This window comes from Glandiceps talaboti, chromosome 10 (genome assembly GCF_964340395.1).
Source record: "Glandiceps talaboti chromosome 10, keGlaTala1.1, whole genome shotgun sequence".
Lineage (NCBI taxonomy): Eukaryota > Metazoa > Hemichordata > Enteropneusta > Spengelidae > Glandiceps > Glandiceps talaboti.
In genome coordinates, this window is record NC_135558.1 from 1,600,558 (window position 1) to 1,621,227 (window position 20,670).

The 20,670-nt window shown below is 33.3% G+C and overlaps 1 protein-coding gene across 1 annotated transcript; it reads left to right on the forward strand.

Annotated features, from left to right (window-relative positions):
- The first annotated feature begins 451 nt into the window (after nucleotides 1-451).
- Nucleotides 452-19,857, forward strand: LOC144441254 (uncharacterized). Its single transcript, XM_078130812.1, has 8 exons — nucleotides 452-563; nucleotides 10,316-10,474; nucleotides 13,155-14,119; nucleotides 14,798-15,038; nucleotides 15,738-15,921; nucleotides 16,424-16,536; nucleotides 17,002-17,201; nucleotides 17,564-19,857. The coding sequence occupies exons 1-8, from the start codon at nucleotides 469-471 to the stop codon at nucleotides 17,758-17,760; spliced, it is 2,154 nt and encodes a 717-aa protein (XP_077986938.1). The 5' UTR covers nucleotides 452-468; the 3' UTR covers nucleotides 17,761-19,857.
- Nucleotides 19,858-20,670: the final 813 nt, after the last annotated feature.

Sequence of the window (20,670 nt, forward strand, 5' to 3'; positions counted from 1 at the left end):
AATAAATTGTGAAAAAAATAAATAAAAAAATAGATAAATAAAATAAATTGTGAAATTAAACCCAGTGAGCATAACAGATGAACAGAGAACACTGAGTGTTACTCAACCAATTCTTAGATCTATTTGACATGAGAAATACATTGATGTATTTAATATATTAGAGTGCAAATTAAGGACAAGAATTGTTTGGAGAAAAAAGATTTTTTAAGTAGTAAATGTGTCTATAAATGTGAAAGTTCCTGTTTAGTTTATGAGGTCATAAACCTATTGTTATGATATATTCATAGTGACATTAATTTATGCAGGTATACCTCATTTGCATAATTTATTCTAGTTTAGCCATATTTGGGAGTGCTATTGTCTGTCAGCCAATCCCATAGCTGCAATATGTTACAAGTCTGGCTATATACAAAATATTTGTGTAATAAATAGCTATTTCACATCCCACCAACACATATGGCTTAGAAAATGGTTGTATATTACCTTGGACTATTTTATCAGGATTTTACACTAGCAAGTGATGTGAGCCCCATGTCGGCAGAGCTTATAAAAGTGTCGCGTAGGTATGTACACATCGACTTATATTGTACATGTGTAGTTTGAACGGATGAGTACACACCTGACATGGTGTACACTGTACCATCATTTGATGTGCAACTGGTCTTTACTTTCATGATAATGTAGCCATTTTGCCAACTATTGTGTTAATTTGACAACAGGCTGCCGATCATCCATGTAATATTGTCTCATGTAATTTTTTGAATTGTTTTAAAATTGCAATCTGAATTGACTGTGAGACTGCTAGTTTTAGATTCAATTTTGATATGATTTGTAGAATGATGATTATCATTAAAGCCTTGACCACGAAAAGTCAAACAAATCACCACTTGTTGCACTGTTCAACAGCTTGTTTGTTTGTTAACTGATTTGTTGTAATATTTGTTTCTCAACTGAGACTTTTTATAAAACGTTATAACAATATATTGTCAAGAGAAGTAAAGATAAAAACCTACCTGTAAAATTCCACTTATTAATCTAAATACAGTGATCCTGCCATAATAGTCAGCGTTCCATTGAAATTTACATTTTGTGTCACAGAAAAGAGCTGGGGTTCATCAGCTCAGAAAAACATACACTTAATTATCTTCTAGCCCAAGGACAGTTTGCTAACACTGTTAATATTAATTACAAGCATTTTCACAACTTTAGAGATTTTACATGTATATGCCAATTTGCTTCAAGGTTACAAAACTCAGCTTCGTGTTTTATTCTGTCAAAACCATACAAGTATACTTTGTATGGTTCATTTCAGGTTATTGGCGGAGTATTCAATATCATCAAATACATATCAATATCAAATACATACGTACATATCGTTACTTGAGGTTATTGACATACTGATAAATACCACACCACTACTTATATTACATGTCTCAAACTTTATTTCAAAACTGTGTAAAATCTAGAGTTTATTTTTCCTCATAATCAAAATTGAAATATATGTACTGTATGTATGCATAGTAGTAGATATGTATAGGTTTGGTACTTTTGTCTGTTTTAGCTATAAATATTTTTATTTTTATTTTTGCATTTACCAATATTTATATCGCCCTATAATTTAAACCAAAACTTCAATATGAAATTTAAAAAAATTTATGAAAGTTTTTTTTTTTTAATTTTCAGTTCTTTTTCTTAAAAATTGAATAATTTCTTCTCACTTTAGGTTTTGTTGTTAAATTTATAATATTAAAAATTTATGAAAATATAAAATTTAATGAAAACATTTGTTAAAAATGTATTTAAAAAAAAACAAACCAAGAATTGTGTTGTCTTTCTTAAAAATGAAAAATTTATTCTGATTTTAATGTTTTCTTAAAATTGTATTGTAGGTTTGCAATATTTGTACCTTAGGCTGTTTTAACTGTAAACTACATTTAAAATTCTTTTCAATATTACTTTGTGGTTCAAAATGACAAATAAATTACATGAATTGTTGTTGATTTATTGAGTTCATTGTTAGACTATTCCTCAATTCAAGAATGCCTTATGGCACGTTGTAAATTATTCAACAGTTTTGAATTGATTCAGGATGTCCTGCAACAAAAATGATTTCACTCCAACATTCCAATGCTCTCGATAAAGATATGACATTAAGTGTTTTTACTGTGTTTGTATGTAAGGAAGAATAACTGAAAATGATAGAATAAAAGGTGCATGGACAAGAAAGGGATAGAGTTATTCAGTACAGTTTGAACAATGTGACCATATGAATGAGGATTGGGTTGTTCTTTTGGATTTTTAATTTATAAAATAATTTAATCATGGCTTCCTACTTGAAAAATTAATGTGAAACAGCATAGACCAAGTCTGTGTTTGTAACTCAATAATGTGCAAAAAGCTAAAAAAAAAATGTGTCAAAAGTTGTTTTATTTTACGTACAATAACAAACAATTTACACATTTATTAATGTTTTGCAATTTATTGAATTAAAAACAAGGACTCGGCATATGTTGTTTCACATTAATTTTTCGATAGAAATTGTTTTATGAATTTTAAAAAATAAATAAATAGCCAACCCTCATCCATGTGGCCACTTAAACTATATAAAGAAATAAAGTGTAAATTGCAAATTGTATAAATAATAATCATTACATTTACACCGAAATATGGAGCAAATAGCTCACATCTACAAAATAAAATTCATCATTTCTACATAATGTGGTAACATTTTTGATAAAAAATGTTTGTGTGTATTACATAGAAATTGTATTTTTCAAATGTTGCCATATAAAATATGTTAGTGATCATTAGTAAGTAAAAGAGACAGCAATTTACAGATGTGTTATTTTTAGATTTTTTTTAGTTTACAGAAAGAAAGAGTTGATTATGTGTTATAAAAATACCCCATGCCTACCTCTAATAATGATGATGGCCATATTTTGAGTGACACAAAAACAGACCTTCATGTACAGATAGCTGCTAGTGACCTCAGTTTGGACATTTTACCAAAAATAGCTCAGCAGTTGATGGTGTTTTGTCAAAAACAAAATGAAAAACTGACAAAATTTTATTTCCATTTCATTTATAAAAAGACAGTGTCTGACTGATACAGTAATTCCTAGAATTTCCCCCAGTGAATTTTATACCAATGTTAGATCTAGAGCTGTGAATTTTATGCCGATGTTAGATCTGGAGCCGTGAATTTTATGCCAATGTTAGATCTAGAGCTGTGAATTTTATGCCAATGTTAGATCTGGAGCCGTGAATTTTATGCCAATGTTAGATCGAGAGCTGTGAATTTTATGCCAATGTTAGATCTAGAGCTGTGAATTTTATGCCAATGTTAGATCTGGATCGAGCCGTGAATTTTATGCCAATGTTAGATCTAGAGCTGTGAATTTTATGCCAATGTTAGATCTAGAGCTGTGAATTTTATGCCAATGTTAGATCTGGATCGAGCCGTGAATTTTATGCCAATGTTAGATCTAGAGCTGTGAATTTTATGCCAATGTTAGATCTAGAGCTGTGAATTTTATGCCAATGTTAGATCTAGAGCTGTGAATTTTATGCCAATGTTAGATCTGGAGCTGTGAATTTTATGCCAATGTTAGATCTAGAGTCGTACAAATAACGTGTATTCATAGACTACTTAGGCAGCTGTAATGTGTAAATATTTTCCTACCAATTGAAAGTACAAAAGCTTCTCTTTCATGGCCAACCTTTATTTCCCCACGAAGTCAGTACAAAATTCTATCATTCCTAACATTTTATAACTTTTAGAGCTATTATAGACACAAATGAAATAAAAATCACAACCTAACACATTCATATTTTAATTTTTGTTATAAAATGAAAATTTGATGAAAAATGTTGACAACAATGATGACAAGTTGTTTTTGCAGCAGCCATTTTGTTTTAATTTTAAACCAATCAGCTTCAAAAAGACAATTTAGATTTTAATTATCGGGCTGAAATTAAAGCTTGTAATGCAATACTACATTAATAATCTCTCATGTTATAATTATTGTTGAGCATCAATTTGACAGGAAATTGTGTTTAATTTGTGGACATTTAAGTATCATTTATTCACATTGTTATTCCATTGTTATGCTAACACAGTGGATATAAATACACTACCTGCACCTCCTGATGTAAATATAGAAATTGTGGACCATTTATTAAATGCAGTATAGAATTGTTCTTTTTGAAAACACAGTAGAAATGAATCAAACAGTAAATTGCACCCAAAATCACAATCTAAATACGAGGGAAACCATTTCAACTTAAAATACTGTGAACTTTCACTTTTCAAATTTCACTTATTTTGCATATACCATTGCTATATTTGATGAAATTCAACTCTTTTTAGGTCAACTCTGTTTCACAAAAATCACAAAATAACAAAATTCTTATGTTGTAGGTTTTGTAAAATTATAACTTATTTGTTCGAATGAAATTATATCTCAGATTGCTTCATCCATTCATGTGATGTGTAAGTGATGAAATTCAACCCTTCCTGTATTGTCATCTTTATTTCTGCAAAAATCCCCAAAACAAACACTTGTGTTGCAATATTTTGCAAATTTCAACATAAAATTAGACTTCAGTGATGATGGAATTTCTAAATTACATGTACATATTGATTAATTCATGCATATTTAACAATTTTGGTCTAAAAAGTACCACATGACCATATTTACAAACAGTTTCCTTGAAAAATAAGTTTGTAAGGATGTGAGTATACATGTATTATAATATACTGTCAACTTAGATATTTTCATCCAAATACATTGTAGATAATAGTAATGGTACTAGTAGTAGTCATCACCCTCTGTCTGTCTTTCTGTCTGTCTGTCTGTCTGTCTGTCTGTCTGTCTGTCTGTCTGTCTGTCTGTCTCTCTCTCTCCATCTGTCTCTCTGTCTCCCCCCCCCCTCTCTCTCTCTCTCTCTCTCTCTCTCTCTCTCTCTCTCTCTCTCTCTCTCTCTCTCTCTCTCTCTCTCTCTCTCTTTTTTTTTTTCTCTCTCTCTCTCTCTCTCTCTCTCTCTCTCTCTCTTTTTCTCTCTCTCTCTCTCTCTCTCTCTCTCTCTCTCTCTCTCTCTCTCTCTCTCTCTCTCTCTCTCTCTCTCTCTCTCTCTCTCTCTCCCTCTCCCTCCCTCCCTCCCTCCCTCCCTCCCGCTAGATCATAAATGTTGTCGTCTTTCATCTAGCTATCCATTCAGAACCCAGATAAACATACATGTAGTATTGTGAACATGATTACTACATGAATGAGAAACAAAATGAATGAGAAATGACATGATTGCATTATTGAATTCCTGTGTTTGTTAAATTATAAAGAAGTACATTCCTCAAGGATATAACATTAAACAAAAGTTCCATGTTTTCCCACTGATTCTGTCTGCCATGAAAGAGATTTCACTATTTATAGATTATATCTTGTGTTATATTATATTATATTACATTATATTATGTCACATTAAATTTCATTATTTTCTTGATACCTTTCATACCAGTGTTGAAATTTGAAAGAAAAACGTCAGTCATTAAGAATAAGTCTTCAACAATCAATCAATCAATCAATCAAGTTTGTGTAGTGCTAATCTCCAGAGCAATGTTCTGTTCAATGGCAGTGATTACAGACAAGTAAGTTTTCAGTTTTGTTTGGAAACAATCCAGGCTAGAGGTTTGACACTATTACGCATCATAGTATATTTCTCTATTCATAATTTTCTATATGTTCTTATCATAACACCTACTGTACAGTTACATTCCTAGGAATGTTTTATGTTTTCAATGAGGACACAAGAGTTAACTTTAGCTGTGACATGTTAAAACTGAAATACATATTTTCTGTTTTTACACACAAACTGAGGTGAATAACCTGTAGGTATTCAAACTAGAATCAAATTGTGATATGAGTGCTAAAAGGTAGACTAGCTGCTACTGGAACTTTTTTGAAACTTTTGTTACATAATTTAATTATTTTTATTTATTTATTTATTTATTTATTTATTTATTGTTTGGATCAGGCTTGAGGCCCATATTTAAAAAAAAAGATAATTGTAATGACTTAATCCTAATAGAATATGTCACACAGCACAATACTGAATCACCTGTGAATAAACATACATTGTATTTGTGTAGCAGTAACACATGGCACAAAATGTATGGTGCAACATATTCAATAAAATTGATTTTTTGGGTCCACACCCTAAAATCAGCGCCTTCTATGAACCACGATTTCAGCATATTACTACATGTATACTAGTTATTGATAAAATAGACATCTAATTGACATGTACAATATCTAATTATTAATATTTTAACAATTTTCAGTGAATATATTTGTTGTGTGACTAAAAAATTGATACTCCAATTACAGCTGTTGTAGCTTTAAAGGGAAATAGGACAAATTTGAAAGTTTTTTCTATGTTATTTTTGTTTCATCTGAAGAATTGGAACTAAAAAAATGATATCATACCTTTTAGATGCCTCCTAAAAATTACCTAACATCAGGATCTTACAAAAAATGCATATACATATTAAATATTTGTACACAAACCTGTCAATGCTATATAAAGATTTTAAATCCATGCTAAAGAGGAAATTGCAGAAATTTTGAAACCTTCAGTGGGACAATTTTTTACCTAACAGTTTTTCTGCAGTCATAAAATCATCTAAAACAGCGTTGAGAATTGTTTGACTCATGATATTAGTTTCTGCAAAAACTGAAAAGCACTTTGGGTCCAAAACTAGTCAGAAATTCAAGCCCAGCTTTTTTCACTCAATTACTATCAAACTATAAGTAATTTATCTTGTAACCCTCATATGAATTTTTAAATTGTTTTTTTTACACCAGTACTACCGGTAATTATTATTCTGACAGCATCATTCATCTGTTCAATTGAGATATTTGATTACAGTCCACTCTGGACTCCTATATAGGATCATATTTTAATGAAATGATATCACTTATGTACATGTACTCTACAGCACGGTTTGTGTGCAGAACCTAGTCACAATCACACAGATCCCAGATACATGTAGATACACAGGTAAAAACTTAGATAAAATACACTGCAGATAAATGATAAAATGTCTCCAGTCCAATAAAGTCAAAGATATCTGACATTTCAGGATTAACCCTTCAAAGAATTGAGTTGATCCCACACTATTGAACTTATAAGATAGGTCATGTGAATTAGTCACACACAGCCCACTCAAGAACCATCCCACAGAACCCTGGAGTTACACACATACAAATGACACTCTGTGTACCATGTAACTGTAAAACCAAAACAATAGAAAGTATGGAAAACAAAAAGCCTTTGTGATAAAACAATGGTGGCAGCTACATTGTACTTTTGGTATGATAACAAACACAGAAATATAAATATAACATTTTTAACGACTAAATCCATGTATGTTAAAAATATTCAATTCTGAAGTTACATGTTATGGTTCATATAAATGGTGACATTGTTATTGTAGGCCATTCTGCTCCACTTTCTCTGTTGTACATCAAGTGCTCTTAAATACCTCATCAAACACTGTGTATTTCAAGTATGCATAATTAAGCCACAGAAATTCACTCACCCTTACCCACAAAATTTGCATGACTTTAAAAATGGATGTATGTGCGTAGAGACCAGTTCTACAAGAGAAAGAATCGTTTTTAAAGGAATTTTCAGTTTTACGTCATGTGGTTTGTTTAAAGTTAGCCCTGGACAGAAGGAGAAGACCAATTGCTGTTCATTCAGCATTACTTCTGAAGTAAGAACTCTCAGATTGACAGATTTTTGCCTCGTTTGCAGATTCACCTGAGCTAGTATGTTTATGTAACCACTCCTAGCAGGAATACATTTGTTCTATTTCTAGACTATAGCATACAATGTAATCTTTGTTGTCAGCCAATCTTGTCCTACCCAACTGCCTGACATCAAGGCCATTTCAAAAGTGTATTCTTCAGTTTGTTAGTAGCTTTGACTGCAAAGTATTTAGTGTTACTGAATGCACCAGTATTACATACTACATTGTAAGTTGTCAGCCTGTATGTATGAATTGTCCTAATGGCCTACTTTTTCACACCAAGGCAATTTTACCTAAAGTGTATGTTTCAGTTGTTCCTTGCACCCTCAGTCTAACCCACAATCTGTCAGATAAATCTATTGTCAAAAAATGGCAGTATTTTGAAAACTTTAATGATTTCTCTTTCAAAATGAAAACATCCACACAAACAACAGCCATGAGACTTAAAATTAAAGTAATCATGTGTATTTTATAGCACCTGTATTGGCCAGGACCAGGAATCTATACCATCCTTTCCTACACTACAGAACTTAAAATGAGTTTGAGTTCCAATCTTAGATAGCCATATCAGATACAGAGAAGAGAGATACTGTAAGCCTAGGCAATCCATCATTCTTTTTTAATCAACAGGTGTCAAGAATCATCTGTACTCTATATTATCAAATAAATCATTGTTTACTACCGGAATTTGAATTTCCTCCATCAGTACAACATTTTATGCACTCATTTTACGAGATGTACAGAGAAGTATAAAAAGTGTAGAAATCATCATTATTGCATTTTTAGTGTGGATTTTATGTGACGTTCCCTTGGAAACAGGTGTATTTTATGCTATCCAAATTGAGATAGTGCGTACATGCATGTATCTTGTGCTATTTTTTGTGTATTGGCACTGTCAAATCTACAAGAATTATATGTACAGGGTATTATTACTTTAGAACATTCTTCTTGTTCAGTATTTAAAAATGTTTCACTTTTGATGATACATTTACATATACATTTGTATGTAGCTTTATATCTACTACTACTAATAGTAATAAGGTAACTTTATTGCCATTTGCATAAAAATGCATTGGAAATTGGTTTTCCACATGTACATGTACTCATGAAAAGAGGTGAATAAAATTGAAAACTAAAGATTGGAAAGAAAACAGCAATGAATAAAACGTAGCAAAGAAAATGCAAGTGAAAAAAAGTAAAAGCAAAAGATAAAATTGATGCAACATATCAAATGATTGAAAACACACATGATGCTAAAAAGATACAATGCTGAGACAAACATAACACTAAAACAAATGGTAAACAATCCTAGGACAGGTTAAAATTACAGATCGCAGATGGATAAATGTATGTGAACCTACTGCTGTTCCAAAATGCATCATTCACCTTCCTATATAGTAAGATGTATTCTATAAATGCTCTAGGCTTGTGCACATGATATAGACTGTAAGATATCTCATATTATTCAACCCTGGGAGGGGGGGGGTTTCTAAACCACAACTGACATTAGTGCTGGCTGATAGCATGGCACAACTACACACACACTACTCAAGTTGATATGGTTCTCTCTTGTCCGTCCCTGGATGTACAAGTAAAACTATTCCTGTCATTGATGGTATTTTGATTGATAACTTACTGGTAGTCTTTATTGTATAGAATAACAATTAAGAGGTCAAACAATATGTCTGTCCATCCTGTAATGATAAAAATGTTACTTCCGATGTTGAGACACATAACCACAAAAAAAAGTAACACCATAAATGTAGGCAACATTATCTCTTGCAATGTATCTTGGAACTGGAAAATAGATGATTGCCGTATTTTGGACTCTCCTTTATTCAAATTTATACATTGCACAGGTAGTTTTGATCAGGGTTGTAATATTTAAATTGATTTTAGTCACCCTGGTTCAACATGTATAAGTTTATATTCCATTGCTGCTACAGGCAACCTGTTCTTGTATTTTATACATACATACAGTCAAAACCTGTTGTGTCGTTAATAGTTCTAACACTCTACCACTAGCACAGTTGCAGTTGTAGGACATGTTCAAGTATTTGCACAGACATCAAAGGCTTCATACTTCATGCCTAAGGTTGGAATTAGAAGCTGTTCCATGCCTGTACAAATATAGTGTGGATGCCAACTGTGGTTTGTGAAGGTATAAATTGTAATGATACTGTATAGGAACTAGACTAGTGCAAGTATGACTTCCATTGGTTTAAGGTCCTGATTTTAGCTCTGCCAGACAACTGTTTTACTCACCCAGATTGTAGTCCTAATCGGACATGGGCCTTTAAGTATTATTTTTTTATGCATTATTCTGTTTCCATTGCTCTATGTCAAGCTTGAATCATGCTATGACAACAAGAATAGATTACATACCCTCTCCCCCACCCCTATCCTTCACCCCTCACTCCCGGTATACTGTGCAAACTACTATAATGTCATGAGATATTCACACCTGTGATTGATGATAAATATTTTTGTTTATATTTCTTGCAGGTCTGGCCAAACTTCAGTACCGAGTTCTTCAAGAAGAGAAGCTTTGAGACTTCTACAGAAAAAGAGAGAGTCTGGAGGCTTGCCAAATGGTCATATACCACCCAGACAGAATGGCCCACTTAAAGCTGATCATACCATCCAACCAATCAAACAAGACAGGTAAATAATGTCTACAAATTATGTATCTATAGTTACAGGAATGCAAATTAGTAATGCCATCCAACCAATCAAACAAGACAGGTAAATAACCAGTTAAGACAAATGTCTACAAATTATGTATTTGTAGTTACAGGATAATTATGCAAATTAGTAATGCCATCCAACCAATCAATCAAACAAGACATGTACTATATATGGGTGGGGTGGGGGGGGGGGGGGGGGGGCTTGATTACATAACGTCTTCAAATTATGTGTTGATAGTAATAATTATGCAAATTAGGTATCCCAAAGGCACAAGCAAGACAGATAAAATATGCAAATAAGTTAATGTTTCAGAGAAATATTTACAAATTATTTAGTTGTAGAAAGAAGATTATTACGCAAATTGGAACTGCTATCTTACCAATTAAACCCATAAAAACAGAGAAGTACATTCTGTATTTATACTGACAATAACAGGAAACAAATCTGTGTCTGTTTCCTGTGATTCCTGTGTATCTATTTCATTCTAACAATTTCACTTCTCCATTTGTACATTTGATACACCATATAAAGTCAACAATGAAGTCACTACAGTTCAATCCTTTCGTAATGGTATATTTAAAGTGTGTTTATCTATAACCTAAATATTGTTTCCTTGTTTTGAAATCATATTTTGTATTAGTTCTAAACTCAGGGTGTAAATAATGATGTACCTATTATGGCTAAATCACTCAGCCTCCTATTTTATGTGATTATGACATCGACTTGTTTTAATATATAGTTAGATTTTCATTTACATTTGTCAACATGTCAAATTGGTTCTTTGTAGGAAACCGCAGTTATGTAAGTCAGAAAGTTCAGATTATAGAATATGGAGTTTTAATTTAACCTGTACTGCACCAACATTTTCCAGTATCGTTATTTTGCGGGTCGACAGGCCTAACATTTTCAAGTAGCTCACTGAAGCTCACCAAACTGGAATATTTTATATTCAATCTCACAGTTTGTGAAATAAACAGATCTCAGTCCAACTACAGAGGGCAAGGTCTTAATGTTTTACATCAAACTGAAGTCAATCAAAAAAATCAAGAAAATCAATCCTTTGCAGCAGATTTATGTCTACCTCTTGTCTGTGATTACTACTAAACTGAGATTACTCATCAAAACATGAACAGTTACCATGGCAATTTGAAATCCTTCTGACATAAATTGGATGTCTCTATGATTACCTAAAATTTTGTCTCAATCATTAACAGTAATCCATAGAAAATATATAATTACACAAACAGTATTTTAGATCAATGAATATTGTTTGACAGACTAGGTGTGGTCCACAGTTCAGAATACACTCATCAGCATGTTTCAACAGAAAATATTGATGTTTTAGTTCAGGGCATGGGCACAATCTGAACATTTCTTTCTGCAATAATTCTATTTAAAGTGGTCATATAAATGAGGATTGGGTATTAATTTTGGATTTTTAATTTATAAAACAATTTTTATCATGGCTTCCTACTTGAAAAAATCAACATAAAACAACATATGCCAAGTCTAAAACAATGAATTGCAAAAGATTAATAAATATGTAAAAACTTTTTACACATATTTTAGCTTTTTGCAGTGTATTGAGTTACAAACACAGACTTGGTCTATGTTGTTTCACATTGATTTTTCAAGTAGGAAGCTATGATAAAATAGTTTTATAAATTAAAAATCCAAAATTTATACCCAAACCTCATCCATATGACCACTTTATTGTGAAGGGTCACACATGTTACTGTAAACCTGGAAATATTCACTACAGATGTAGTTTTGCTTATTTCACTGGAAGACAAAACTGTAAAAACTAGGATGTTTTCTTGTTACATTAACACAATGTACAAGTCTGGTAATTAGTTTAAAAATGAGTCTTTTAGAACTGCCTGAAAACTGTAAAATTGCAAAATTTTCTAGTGACAAAAACATCTATGTAATAAAGACACTGTTCCATCAAGCCTTTGGAAGTTACACCATGACAGGGTGCCCTCATGCACTGTTTAACCCCTAGCTATAGTGTCAGCTGATAGGTGTGGCATGACACAGACTACATCAAAACAAATACACAATGACATGCAAAATGATGAACCAGAGTGACTCATATATAAGGGGAAATCAGAGATCAACAGATGAATAGTGGTGTTACTATTGAGAGGTCAAAGGTTAACCAGAATCACATTGATGTCAAAGGTTATCATGAGATGTATAAGGTCAATAACCTTTAGTTCTGTGACATATGTCATAATTTCTGCTATACAGACAGTCTGTGTAGTTTATACATCAATTAATCAATTAAAGTATAGAGTTCCAGGGTTTTCTTTTGCATCACAGCATGTCGACCACATATAGTAAGGGATAGGGGAATTTTTACAACCATATATTTAGTCTGGATTCCAACGTGGTCTCTATTAAACTAAACTTGAGGTATAAATCATAACGAGACAGTATAGGGACTAGACTACCAGATGTTGGCCACTGAGTCCATCGTCATAACTGAGAAATTGTGGCATCAGAGTCTGGCTGAGAGAACACACTGATCACATGTCCAATATATTGGATGTATATGTTATTTGCTAAATACCATTCCAAAGAGAGCATTTTTCTGTTATAATGAGAATTGTGCACAATCTGAATACTCCAAATGTTGTACTTATCTTTTCAGATCATCAAATTACGAATCACCAGAAGTACCAGATCCATACAAGTTGCAAGGAGCAAGACCAAAACGAATATCATCAACAAATGCAATACCAGCAGAATATGATATAGTTGCACAAGAACTACTTCAGGACACGCCAATCAGAAGTCATAGAAGTAGTAGTAACCATGACAATGGTAACCATGGCAATAGTAGGAGGCAGGAGAGGAGTCATAGGGATGAGGACAGACAGAGGTCAAAGTCACGGACAGATAAAAATAACGACCCTCGAGGTTTAACTAGAAGTCCTAGTAAATGTTCAGAGAGAAGTATTCGATCCAATGGATCTAATCGTTCTGTACGCTTTGAAGATGACAATACCACTCAAAATAGACAGAGAAATTTCAAAGTTCAGGAACCTTACATTGATTCTGATGAAGTGTTTTCTCAACCTGTGGCACCTCGAAGGACTTCAAGGTCTGGTTCAAAGTCAAATCAAGTTCAAATTTCTAGACCATCAAGTAGGACTTCTTATGAAAACCCATACTCAGATATAGAATTAGAATACCAAGAGAGAACACATAAGAAAAGTTCAAGTAGAAAGAAATCAGTGGAAAATTTTGAAAACTCCAATGGAGACTTGAGACAGTCATTTTCAGATGTGGATTGTGTGGATCAGCGAAGTCCCTCTAGGACTTCCAGAACAATTATTGAGAATCCTTATGAGGAGTTACGGACTCAAAGCCGGTCTGAACGGAGAGGGGAGAAATCCCGTAATAGTCCACACTCAGAAGTGCCAGGATATTCCAATCCACATGTGGATAGAATGTTGTCAGCAGAATCACCATATGCTGAGGTACAGATGAGGTCATCAAGTTCAAGAACTCCCAGGAGTAGAGATGGTGGAACACCAAGCCCAGAACACCATCCATCTGTCAGCAGGAAACCACCATCTGGAAAACCATCAGGAAGACCCAGAAGTATGCCAGGTAGGGCAAAATATATATCCACAGTCATAACATGTGATAGTCTAAGACAAACTTATAGATAGACAGAAAGACGGAAAGAAAGAAAGACAGACAGACAGACAGACAGACAGACAGACAGACAGACAGACAGAGACAGCCATACAGAGAGGCATGGCAGGTATTTTGTAGTAAGACCTGGTCACTTTTGAAGTTAGAATTGCCTGATGGTCTATTGACTTAATGACAGGCAGCAAGGCAGAGAAACAGACAGGCAGAGAGAATACATACATGTACATACATGTAGGTTGGCCATGCAGACAGACATGCATGCATGCAGATATAGGCAGATGTAAAAGCACATGTACACTTATAGGGCAGATAGACAGACCCAGAAGTACATAAAATTTTAACAGACATAGACTGAGATGTACTTACCAATGTATATCAGTTTGTTAAAATGTAGTTTATTGTAAAAATAGTTGGAAAGGGAAAAATGTGGAGTGCGGACAAGAAGCATAAAGAGACAGCCAGGCAGACAGGCGTCAGTTAAGGAAGTCAAAAGATAAGATATTGTAAAAAAGAGGTAGAACAAATCTCAGAGTATGTGAAGCTGGTTACAAATTGAAAAAAAGATAATCAATTAACTTTATAAATAAACATTGTGTGACTGTTAATTTATATTTCTTTATTTGGTGACAGAAATTCCAGCTCAATATTCCCCTCCCTCACCTTCCGATTCCACCTATGCAAGAGGTCAAAGGTCAAGTAGAAGGAGACCTACCCAACCACCACCGCCACCTCCACCAGCAGCCAATGGTACCAGATCAGTGTCACATGATACAGAATCACTGAGTAGCAATCCATGCATAATTAATGAGTATGATGACAGCATTTCAGAAATAGATGAACCACCAAGAATGATGACAAGAGGCTATATAAGGTAAGATAGCAATCAAGAGGACCCTGGCTTGGTTCAAACTTTGAAATTCAAATGTAGAAGCTATAGCACAACTATAATGCTGTCTGTCTGTCCGTCTGTATGTATGTATGTATGTATGTATGTATGTATGTATGTATGTATGTATGTATGTATGTATGTATGTATGTATGTATGTATGTATGTATGTATGTATGTATGTATGTATGTATGTATGTATGTATGTATGTATGTATGTATGTATGTATGTATGTATGTATGTATGTATGTATGTATGTATGTCTGTCTGTCTGTCTGTCTGTCTGTCTGTCTGTCTGTCTGTCTGTGTCTGTCTGTCTATCCATCTATCTAATCCATCCATCCATCTATCTATCTATCTATCTATCTATCTAATCCATCCATCCATCCATAGTAACCACATGAGGGTGATCAAGCTGAAAGTGTCGAACGCTTAGCAACACTATTGTTTCAACATCATCACATGGCCATGGCGAAAGATTGACGATCACATGTTTGACAACCATTGTTGCTAGGGATATTTGCTTAGCTCGTGGGATCTGCAACAAGATGTCAAATCCATAATTGTAACAAATTGTTGAAGATACCAGTTAGAATAAGATTCTTAGTAGCAGATAATTAACATATATTGTTTTTATTGGTTTTGAAAAAAATGAACAAAAATTGTTATTTTTCCGTTTCTAGTGATTTAGAGAGGTATTCTGAAATGAGTGGTTCAAGGACATCCCTTGCATCAAGGTCATCAGTCACAGACAAGATTCAAAGTTTTGGAAAGGCTGCCAAGAAGAAGTTTGGCTCTCTGAGAAGAGCTGTTAGTCTTGATAGAATTGATAGAAAGAGTCAACCTGACTTCTACGATAGACCAAAGGTAAGGATGTCATGATTTGTTCATAGAGGGTGCTATACCTAGTTTTGAAAAACTGCACATTTATGATAAAACTAGTGACTTCATAACTATATTGTAAAATGGAATCCTATTTCATAATGGAAATTATCAAAACTGTACTTAAACAGGACACTGCATTTGTATTTGAAAAACTGATTTCAGCTGTGATATAAAATTAGTGATGAAATAATCTGGTTCAAAACCATGTTGTTTGTAAAATAAAATCATATTTTATGAATAAAATCAAAACAGAACATTTTTCCTAAACCTTGATTGAACTTAAACAGTTATACAAACAATGGATACGGGAAAGGAGAAATATTTGCCAACATTTTCCATGTAGGCCAAAGACATTTTTGAAATCTGTAATACCCAAACATATGTTTTCATCCTAACCTCTCCTAACATTAAACATTTAGAAATTTCTCAAATAGTGATTTTTGAAAAGTATTTGAAAAAATTTGACATTTGTGTCTCATTTCAGATGAAGAAATCACCGTCCTTGAGATCGTTGTCAAGTATTTTAGGAAGGAAAAAAGAAAGTGATTATGATTCCTTTTATCAGCAAGAAAGACTCAAACAGGACAGGAGAATGCAGTAAGTTTACAAAATATGGTTTCATTTTTAGCACCATAACCATGACTTACATCCTAACGTTGTCTTAGATACGAATATTATTGAGTTTCCAGACAAGGTGAAGTGTGTACATTTTTGTATTACCCACAGGAAAATTACTACCGACAGACAAATGACTACCATGGGAAAATATGAGAAAAAATAGTACCTAGTTAACATTGCAATTGATTCCATAATAGTAAAAAATTTGGGTAATTTTAACTACATGAAAACTATACCGAATCTAATATTCATTTTCCACTGTATAAATAATTGCTTAGCATGTAATCCCAATATGAACATTTGTACCTTCGGATTGGGGTATTATCTGCCATCCTCACATAGGGTAATGATTTACAAAAGATTTGTGGAGAATCCTGTTGCCATTCACATTATCATACATCCAGTTTGAGAAACTGATTAACCTTTGTCTCCTTTGTTACCTAGACGACCAAGTAGTGCTAGGAGTGACAGATCAATCTCATCTAGAAAGAGTTCATCATCAGTTACCTCACCGAATTACCTTCGGAAAGTTGGCAGAATTTTGAAGAGTAATGTAGATGGTACACAGGTGATTGAACTCGTACGACCACCTAGTGGACCATTTGGTTTTTATATTGCCAGGGGCAACGAAAAATTTGGAAGAGGTGAGTAGTTGTGGTGGTGAAAATGAAATTTAATAATATTTGGTGGTTTACTTTTAACTTGTGTATTTAAATGAAATGGACCAAATTAAGAATTTTATAAAATGAAACCTTTCGTGATTTTTTGTACTTGATTTGTAAATTTAAAACAAGAATAATTGAAATAACAATGTAATACATGTCAATTCTAAAAACATACTTTGACTTTCAAATGTTGGTCCATACAACTATCTAATAGTTGTTGAACACAAGAATTCTGAGTAAAATTGAACAGCGCCCCCACACAACATGTGTATAAATCCTTTGTTTTTAATGCTCTTCAGGCCAGGTTGATTGTAAAATACTTTACTGTTTGTATTTACTAGGTATTTTTGTATCAAGAATGAGTGATGGCTATCCAGAAAAGATGTATGCTGGACTAATGGGGGTAGGAGATGAAATCCTGGCAATTAATGGACATTCTGTACAAAATAAATCAATGGATGGCGTGTATGACTTGATGGCAGACCAGGACAGACTTACACTCAAAATCTTACCATTGCTAGCAAGGAAAGACTGGTGACACTAAATTTGTCACTTTTACATACATGTAGAATCTTGATTTTTTTATGCTTTGTTGTAAATACTTTTATTTTATTCTAGAATTTTTAGCATATTCGTTATTGTTTGTAATCACAAACTAAATGGTTAACTTTATTGGATAAATATCATATTAAAAGTGTACCCTCTCTGTCAAAAGAGTTCTGACTGACCTTTCAAGTAGACAGCGCCCTCTAGAGTTATCGAGGCATGAAAATGCCTGAGCTGCTAATGACAGCAGTCAGCTGAGAATCCCCCCAAAAGTTTTTAACCTTACAATGAATAGTGCCCTCTAGAGACAGTGTTGTGTAAATCTGCATGGGTTGTTTCTGACAGCATCCACTCATGTTTCTTGAGAAACCCCAAAAAATTCATAACCTGAGAAAATTTAACATGTAACCATTCTGTTACTGTCAAGAATCAGTGATGTGTAATCCTACCAAAATATTTGATTATTGTTTTAAAAAATTTGAGATTTTCATTTCTTAAATGTAAACAGCAGGAGAGCTGAGTATAGCATTTTTGTATATAGAAGACATTTCAGTAAGAAAAAGAGCATGTGAGTATCTTATGATTTTAAAAATAGTGAAAATTTGTAAATCATTTTCTAAAATCCACAAAATGTTGGTGTTTTCTGATACCAACAAGTTTAGTTCAGTTTTGCTCCCCTTGCCATTACTTGTAAGTTATTTTAACACAACAGAAGAATTCTAACAAACTACTGAGTTGGCCTTTCACAAGCTGTGTTAGAACTACCTACTACTACCACCCTTTAAATAATAATGTTAGTTAATCATTAATTATTATAAAACATAATCAGTTATTCAGACAAATCTCCCTATTGCTGTATGCTGACGTACACATGGCTTGTTTACAGATCACAGAGTATGCACTGAGATATCAGAGTGATGCTAGTCATATGAGTTTATGTGTAGTAGACTAGCCAGCCTTGGGCTTATCAACAATCTGTTTAATACAATGAAACACCATGGTGTGAAAGATACATAGAGAAATTCACCACAGTAGATAGTTGTAGCACAGCTTGAGATAGGCAAACTAAGAAGGTTGACAGATTTCAGTTGTAACTCCACAGACAGACAAGGATTTAAATCTTTATTTTTGTATTTCTGTTTTTTAATATTATGTAGTCATGGCAGCTTAAACTTGACCATATTATGACCAGGTGTTTTTATTTATGATGTCAATTTCTGTATTCTTGCTGGCCAAGAGTTCTGCCTTCACTCAAGTATCTCTTTGATAGTTTTATTCTGAAACACTTGACATCCCTCCTTATCCATACTTCTTGTAATTATTGTATTCTTGCTTGTTGTTTGTTTCTCATGTGAAAACCTTAAGTAAAACTGAATGATGGGTTGGTTGGCTGGTGTGTGAATGGATGGGTTGGTTGGTTGTTGGGTCGGTTGGATTGTTGGTTGGTTGGTTTGTCACATGATAGAATAAAAGGAAATACCCCACCCTATCAATCTCTGCTCCCTACAAGTTTCCAAGTGGATATATCAGTAAAGCGCCACCTATGGTATCTTGCTGTACATTTACACACACAGTTCATACAGTATCTAGTATCAAAATTCAGGTTTCTGCAACCTTTTTTCATTCCATCCATTAAACGTTGAGCAAACTTTTGCTATAAAATATTTAGCCAATATTTTGTATTGATCAAGAGAAGGATTGTAAGATACAGTCAAGGCATGCAGACAATATAGTAAGACTTATCTTTGAATCTACCAAATGTATTGAAGAATGAAGAAACTTACACTTGTCTATGTCAAACAGATGAGAAAGTACATTTGATGAGCCTTAATACTAGAATATCAGAATGTTAGAAAAGTATGTGCACCTTTCAAAAAATGTGAACATGACAAAATATTTTGGTTTAATATTTATGTAATAGATCGATTACTTCTTATCAAGTGTATAAGCTTTATTTTATAATTGTCATTATTATTTGTACTGTAGAATATCTTGTTTATCAAAAAACACCATCATTCAATATAATGTCTGTAAAGTACACCTCGTTAGGGCGCCCTCATGTATCAGCCAACCCCTTAAGCTGGGGGGGGGGGGGGGGGGGGGACATATTTTATAGTCTAACACATATACATACTATATGTATATGTACTTTGCCTGAGTATCTAATTCTGAATCATGTCATGTCATGTAGTGATCTGTTTAACCCTTGACCTTTAACCCTGAGTATCTTCAATTCTGAATCATGTCATTCACAAACTGATCTGTTTAACCCTTGACCTTTAACCCTGGGTATCTTCATTTCTGAATCATGTCATTCACAAACTGATCTGTTTAACCCTTGACCTTTAACCCCGAGTATCTTCACTTCTGATTCATGTTATATAGAATATAGCATAGCAGATCTGCTCCCAAAATGAAACAAACATTTTCAAAATGTGTCAGACAGAGAATTATGATGAATTTGGTCATTTATTTTTTATTTTCATTAATTAGAAATTGTAATTTTTAATTTTTGGCATTGTCACATATGAAGCGTTGATTTATTAATGTTCCGAGCTGCCATCTCCTAAATCAAAATACATTTTATGGTGCTGGTTTTTATTGGACATGTGGGTATAGAACCCAGCCTAAATTCTGTAATCCCACAAATCCTGCTTTGTGATGTTTTCAATTAGCATCTATATGTAATTGTGATTTTACTAAAATTGAATTTAAGGCTTGAGAAAAATATATAGGAAATTTCAAAATTTTGGGTTGCAAAACATAATTGTGAAGACCCTGTATGTAAGCATATCTAGTTTGCCATGCAACTCAAACCCATGTACATGCATTTTGCAAAATGACCCAGAAACATAATACCTTTTCTAGATGACTACAAAGATTATATAAACATTAATAGAAT

Excerpts from the sequence above, each read along its gene's own strand:
- LOC144441254 (XM_078130812.1), top strand. The coding sequence starts at position 469 with ATGGTTGTATATTACCTTGGACTATTTTATCAGGATTTTACACTAGCA. Across the intron at positions 10,475-13,154 it reads CAACCAATCAAACAAGACAG|ATCATCAAATTACGAATCAC; the intron begins GTAAATAATGTC and ends TTATCTTTTCAG. Across the intron at positions 16,537-17,001 it reads AAACAGGACAGGAGAATGCA|ACGACCAAGTAGTGCTAGGA; the intron begins GTAAGTTTACAA and ends TTTGTTACCTAG.